This window comes from Rhinopithecus bieti, unplaced genomic scaffold (assembly GCF_001698545.2).
Source record: "Rhinopithecus bieti isolate Rb0 unplaced genomic scaffold, ASM169854v2 scaffold_15769, whole genome shotgun sequence".
Classification (NCBI taxonomy): Eukaryota; Metazoa; Chordata; class Mammalia; order Primates; family Cercopithecidae; genus Rhinopithecus; species Rhinopithecus bieti.
The window spans coordinates 310,244-317,561 of NW_016809129.1; the positions used below are offsets into that span (position 1 = coordinate 310,244).

Consider the following 7,318-nt stretch of genomic DNA (forward strand, 5'->3'; position numbering starts at 1 on the left):
CCTTTCTCCTGCCTCAGCCTTCCAAGTAACTGGGACTACAGGCGCCTGCCACTACGCCCGGCTAATTTTTTGGGGTTTTTTTGTTTTTTTTTTTTTCAGTAGAGACGGGGTTTCACCGTGTTAGCCAGGATGGTCTCGATCTCCTGACGTCCTGGTCCTCCCGCCTCGGCCTCCCAAAGTGCTGGGATTACAGGCATGAGCCACCGCGCCTGGCCCGTTTGTCGTTCTTGTTCCTTACAGCCTGCGCTCTGATGTTGGCACAGGCCTGTATATCATGCAGACCATTTTCTTAAAACTCCTTTTAAGGAAAAATTAAAGAAAAGCACCTTCTCCAGAAATATCTGAAAGAAAATCTGACTTGAGCCTTTAAATTGTACTTCCTGAAGTTTTCTAAGTTAAAAGGTCTGTCAGAACAACGAATCTATTTAGATAGCCACCGTTTCTGGATTTTCTTTACTTTTTTTTTTTTTTGAGAAGGAGTCTCGCTCTGTCCCCAGGCTGGAGTGCAGTGGCCGGATCTCAGCTCACTGCAAGCTCCGCCTCCCGGGTTCACGCCATTCTCCTGCCTCAGCCTCCCGAGTAGCTGGGACTACAGGCGCCTGCCACATCGCCCGGCTAGTATTTTGTGTTTTTTTAGTAGAGACGGGGTTTCACCGTGTTAGCCAGAATGGTCTCGATCTCCTGACCTCGTGATCCGCCCGTCTCGGCCTCCCAAAGTGCTGGGATTACAGGCGTGAGCCACCGCGCCCGGCCCGTTTCTGGATTTTCATTTTCCACTGTTTCCTGAGCTCCCTATATGCCAAAATCATCGTAAACAGACCATCTAACAACAATAAATTTAAGGGCAGAACAACTATCCATGTGTGTCCTTCGTTCAAGAAGAGATGCAGCATTCTTCTGAGCCTGCTTAAAATGCAGGCCCTGGCTGAATTTATTTCATTTTAAGGTCATCTATTTGTGGAGACACTTGCACAACATTGCATCTTTCTTCTCTCTTTAGCATCCACTAGGAAACTGTAAGTATGATATGTAAAGGCGGAAGAATCTCGTTTTAATTTATCCTTACAGATGGGAGGAAATATTTTTTGGAAAAAAAGTAGCTATAAGACAATAGTTGTTACACAGTTGTCTCCAAATTCAGATACTTTATTCCAACTCAGTCCTGCTAACTCTTACTTTACATATACAGTTAATAAACTAGGCTTATTGCTTAGTCCATTGCAGATTAGAATTAAAAACTAGACTGGGAAGCACTGGTACAGTTTGAGACGGGTATGGTGGCCTCAGATGCGACAGAGTCTGACATAAAAAGTAAAAACCAAGTGAAAATAATGGACATTACAATGGGTTACTAAAATTATAAGTAATAATTATGAAGAAAAGGCTTATTTGCCATCTGTGTTCTCTGTTCAAGAAGGCAGGGTAGTATATATTTAGTGTACTATAAATTGCCATGGAATTGATGTTTATTTCTGTAAGTTTTGCTGTTTTTTTCAGTTACTTAGAAAACATCTGGTTATCCGATGGCACAGATAACATTTGTTACTGTGCAGATCATTCATTTTCCAACAGGTTTCGGGGCTTTTTTTCTTCTTTTTACATTTTGGGGGTCTTTAATTTGGATGGTTAGACAGAAACTGTTTTAGAGACTGATTGTCTCCTAATGAGATCCCCTGAAAGGACAATGTCTACTTTCCAAGAAGCTTCTTAGGTACCCTAAAAGGAATTCAGGTTGATGTTTTTGCAGACTTTGCATAAAAATTATTCATTGCCATTTTACAGTCACTATGCATTAAGTATGCATTCCATGTCCAGTACACTGTAACACATTTTATGTGAGACAAAGTAGAAGAATCAATCCCTGTCTTCCAAGAATGATAATAATCATTAATAGTGGAAATTATGTTCAAAATTGGCCATTTATTCTTTTTATCCAAGCTTAAATATGAGTTAATACTAGACCCAAACTTAGTTTACATAATAGTTACATATACATTCTTCATAGGGGAAACAAATTAGCTCATTTACACATAAATATTCACAGGTTTTTAGCCAGAAATAGTAACAACCTACTAAATGCATGGACTCATAGGGTGAAGGAAGAAATCCAGTTCTAATGGGCTTCATGAAAGTTTTTAGCTAAATGAATTCTTCCATTAAATGGATCTCATGTTTTTTTTTTTTTTTTCTTTTGAGACGGAGTCTCCCTCTGTGGCCAGGTTGGAGTGCAGTGGTGCCATCTCAGCTCACTGCGAGCTCCGCCTCCTGGATTCAAGTGATTCTCCTGCCTTAGCCTTCCCAGTAGTTAGGAAGGACTACAGGCGTGCGCCACCATGCCCAGCTAATTTTCATTTTTTAGTAGAGACGGGATTTCACCTTGTTGGCCTGGATAGTGTCAATCTCTTGACCTCCCGATCCGGCTGCCTTTGCCTCCCAAAGTGTTGGGATTACAGGCAAAAGTCACCACGCCCAGCCCGGCCTCATGGTTCTTTAAAATACATTCTGCTTTCTGGAATATCATTAGGCGGATTTTAAGTTGTACTTGAGTTCAAAATTGCAACAGTATCATTTTAAGGATGATCTCTATTTGAATTTCATATGCAGATATATGTGTAATGTTTTGATTCTTGCAGTGCAAAATGGCAACTCTTAAGGAAAAACTCATTGCACCAGTTGCGGAAGAAGAGACGACAGTCCCAAACAGTAAGATCACTGTAGTGGGTGTTGGACAAGTTGGTATGGCGTGTGCTATCAGCATTCTGGGAAAGGTATGTTTCAAGAACACCATAGATGATAGAGAAGTTCAGCATGTGTACACAGTTTCTTTGGGCACCTTGGAATTTTATTATATCTCTAAAATAGTTCTTTTTTTCCTGAACAATTTGAAGTTGTAGATGTAATCCCACTTCACTTTTAAATATTTAATTAAGCATGTATCTCCTAAAAGAATTATATTCTCCCTATGTGACCGTAATAGTGACTGCACTTAGAGAATTTAACACTGATGCAATACGATCATCCAGCATACACTATTAACATTTAAAATTCTCCGTGTTGTCAAAAATCTCAAAATCATGCCATTTATAGCTATTTTCACTTCAGTGCGAGATCATGTGTTTCATACACTTGTCATGTCTCTTCTTCTTGAATCTGGAACTGTTACTCAACCTTTCTTTGTTTCTTCTGTCATTGACATTTTTGTAGCATCCAGGTGAGTTCTGTAGAATGTCCCTCAGTTTGTCTGTCTGATGTTTTCTTGTAATTCAGCTCGGGTTGAATTTATTGGGTGGGATTGGAACTAGGTGATGTCATGTCCTCCTTTGTGCAGACAGTCAGGAGACACATGATGTTCAACTTGTCTCATTACTGCTGAACTTAATCCCCTGGTTCAAGTGGTCACAGCAAGCCTTCTCTACTGCAAAGATCCCTTTCCCTCCTTTAATTAATAAGTACTCTGTGCATGCATGGCTTTGTGAGCTTGTGGGAATGTTCTGTTAAGCCCTTGAAAGTTTTACCTATTGGTTTTATTTTGAAATGATTTCAGATTTACAGAAAATTTGTAAGAATGGTAAAAAAAATAAAACTTTCATAAATACTTCACCGACATTTACCAGTTCTTAACATTTTGTTATTTATGCTCTCTCACCATATATACATACATACACATATGTGTATGTATGTGTATATATATATATATGCTCATAGGTAGATAGATTTGTAGTTACAGAGATCTATAGAAATAGATATAGATGTCCACGATATATGTGTCTGTATCTATAGATGGCTTTTTTTCTGAACCATTTGAAAATAAATTGCAGATATTATGCCCTTTACTTCTAAGTCCTTTAGAGCAGCAGTCCCCAACCTTTCTGGCACAAGTGACCAGTTTTGTGGGAGACAGTTTTTCCACAGATGTGGGGTGAGGGGATGGTTTCAGGATGAAATTGTTCCACTTCAGATCATCAGGCATTAGCTAGATTCTCTAGATTCAGTACTGACCCGTGACCTTGGTTTTGGGGACCCCTGTTTTAGAGTACATTTCCTTAGAACATGTTCTGAGATAATAAGTGCAATTATCAACATCAGGAGATTTAACACTAATACTATACTGTTATCACCTTCCACTTCAGTTTTTCTTATATACTTCCATAGGCTTTTTGCCTTACCTCATATGTATCCTTTGTAGTTCAAACCACAGTTAAGCTTTCTTTAGTTGTCAAAGACTTTTGAGGAAAGACGCCCTTTTCTTATTTATCTCACTGAATTGATTCCTTATTTCTTCTGATGGCTGCCTTAAATGTAGGAACAACAAAAACAAAAATGATGCCTTGCCTTCAGGAGAACACACTGTCCCTTTGTATCATATGTAAAGGCTGCCTGAATAACCCCTAACCAAGCACATTTCTGTTTTCAAAGTTTAAATTCTAAAGCAGCAAACTGAATCTTTACTGAGAAACACTTACTAAAAAAATAAGCTAAAAAACGTAGTGCACACCAATGAACATTTTATCCTTTTGTGTTTCCTTCTAGCTAGTTTCAATTGACTAGGTAACTATCATTTAGGAGAGCAGCTCCCTCAGATTACAGGGAATTGAAATAACCACAATTTCATGCTCACTGTTCATGCCAATAAAAACAAAGTATTCCAGCTTACATCCTTTTGAAAAAAACATTGAGTATGTGCCATGTTCAGAGATAAAATGCTTTATTTTAAACAACCTTAGGAGAGAGGAACTGTTCACATACTTGCTGTTGGATGAGATGGCTGATGCTTAACGATCCTGTCCACAGTGTCACATGTGGCAGTGGTGGAGCTGTATTTTGAACCCAGGGCTCTGAAGTCTTCACCATAGTGACTCTACAATTTTCATTTTATTCAATGCTACTGTTGGGGCATTTAGAAAAAAATAAATGTATTCATTAAATACTAGCTAGAGATTTTTCTTTCCTTCTGTTAATCTCAAAATTTGGGCCTTTCAGGAAACTATATCTGAGCTATCATGATTCTGTAAGAAGTACCTCTATGATGTTGTAATCATAAATTTTAAATTCTCTTCAGTAAATAATTTAATTGAGACTGTGCCTGGAGTTATATAACACTTTGGCTCAACTCGAGGGCTTGAGAGAATAGCCCCTGCTGCTACCACAGTTGGGATGTTCAGATTCAGAGACTATGATTTCTGTCTTTCTGTTTTTTTAAGACAGAGTCTCGCTTTGTCTCCCAAGCTGGAGTGCAGTGGCGGGATCTCAGCTCACTGCAACCTCCACCTCCTGGGTTCAAGCAATTCTCCTGCCTCAGCCTCCTGAGTAGCTAGGACTACAGGCGCATGCCACCACGCCCGGCTAATTTTTTGTGTTTTTAGTAGAGACAGGATTTCACTGTGTTAGCCAGGCTGATCTCGAACTCCTGACAAGATTTCACCGTGTTAGCCAGGCTGGTCTCAAACTCCTGACCTCATGATCTGCCTTTCTCGGCCTCCCAAAGTGCTGGGATTATGGGTGTGAGCCACCGCACCCAGCCCAGATTTCTGTTTTTCAATCTAGCATTCTTTTCCCTTTATCTTTTGCAAAATGGAGTACATTGCCTTAGAAATTATGTGAAGACTATCTAACAAAGAATATTTTTGAAACTATAAGTACAGGAAAGAATGACTGACTTGTTGAAAGATGATTTTACCAATTAAAAATGTCTAAATATTATTTTAATGGTTCAAAATTGTGTTAATACGTGGTAAAGATTAGAAATCCCACTAGCTTAATAGAGAAAGGAAAATAACTCTGCATGTGGGTGTTTGTATATTACTTCATTTATTCCTTTCTGTAACCTGTCAGAGGATATTGTCATCTATATCGTATGGTTGAAAAAAACAAAAACCAAACACCCAAGATGACACAGACAGTAAATGCCACATCTGGCCTTTTTGAGCTCATAGATGGTGTAGTTTGCCCCCAGACGTTAAATAAAAGTATAGCATCGGAGAGGTTGAGGAGGGACACGCATTAGCTAGATTCTGGAAGCCCACTAAGGCTCCCTAGTACAGTGTCGCACCGTATGAAGACTTCGTTATTTTTGGCTTCTACTTTTGCCCACTCTCTGCAGCCCGTTGCTTATATAATAACCATAGAGAGCTTTCATAAAACTAGTGGCTCCCCTACTTAAAACTCTCCAGTCATTTTACAGTGCACATATGCTACACACATAACATAAAATCCCATGAGGCCTCACAGATCCCTCCCTACCTGTTTCTCAGAGCAAAGCAATGGAACACACAACTCCAGGGGCACCATACACAGGGAGGCAGCAGACCTGCCAGTGCAACGTGATGGTACTGTCTCTGACTTCATCTCTTCTATTTTTCTTCTGCCGCCCAAATGCCAATCTCATTTTTGCTTAAACTCTTTTACTTGCATTTCCCTTCACGTGGAATGTTCTTCCCTAGGCCACAGGGTTGACCCCTTCCTATCATTCAGATCTTACTGCAAATGCATGCCTGTGCAGGCAGGCCGTCCTTGCCTTCCGATATAAAAGTAAACTTCCTTCCCAGTAGCTTCAACATCTTCCTGCCTTATGCTCTTAAGAGCATTTCTACCTTCAGAGATTAGCCTGATTTGTTGTTTAATTCCTATTTCCTTCCTGATACATTCCATGGCAGCAGAGACTTTATGGTAACTGTATACTTGAGTAGCAGGATAATGCCAGGCACTTAAATGATAAATAAATGAATACTTCTGCTGTTACTTGTAAACTGCACTCATATTTTGTCAAACTTTGGTCATGGCTTTATCTTCTACTGCCAGACTTTACTTTTGCCCCATTATCCATCTCAGACTCTGCATTTTAACCACCAAGACAGGAGGATCTGAATGTCGAACTCATCATGTCATAGGGGTCAGGAAGAGCTTTGAGGCAAGATTATCATAAATCCTTAGCTTCTAAGTCTGTCTTTGGCTTGAGTGTTTAGCCTTGCTTCAGTCAACTGTAGCCATGTTCTTGTGGACAAACACAGTATAACAAAGCTCTTAAGAGGAGCAAGGTAGGTACAACGACAAATTGCAAAGTAGTTTTTGCAATGCAAGACTTGGCTTAAAAGTAAAACATAATGAAAATTTGGTATTTGTACAACCCACCTTTGGTATTTCAGCCAGAAACATGCTCAAATAGTATTTAATAATAATGTAGAAGTAGCATTTCAGAGAGGAAGAAATAAACTTGAATAAATGGCACTTATCCGTTTAGCTAATTATTTGAGAAAGGCTATACCTTTTCCTCCCGCAAAATTGTATGCATACTAAATAAACACTTGGAGGAGATATATAT

At 39.4% G+C, this 7,318-nt stretch overlaps 1 protein-coding gene across 1 annotated transcript in view; it reads left to right on the forward strand.

Moving 5' to 3' along the window:
- Positions 1 to 7,318, forward strand: part of LDHB (lactate dehydrogenase B) — a 35,671-nt gene that overhangs the window by 1,553 nt on the left and 26,800 nt on the right. The window contains exon 2 of the mRNA XM_017888626.1: positions 2,634 to 2,768. Coding sequence (XP_017744115.1) covers positions 2,640 to 2,768 — 129 coding nt within the window. The 5' untranslated portion in view covers positions 2,634 to 2,639. The remainder of the gene's footprint in view (positions 1 to 2,633; positions 2,769 to 7,318) is intronic.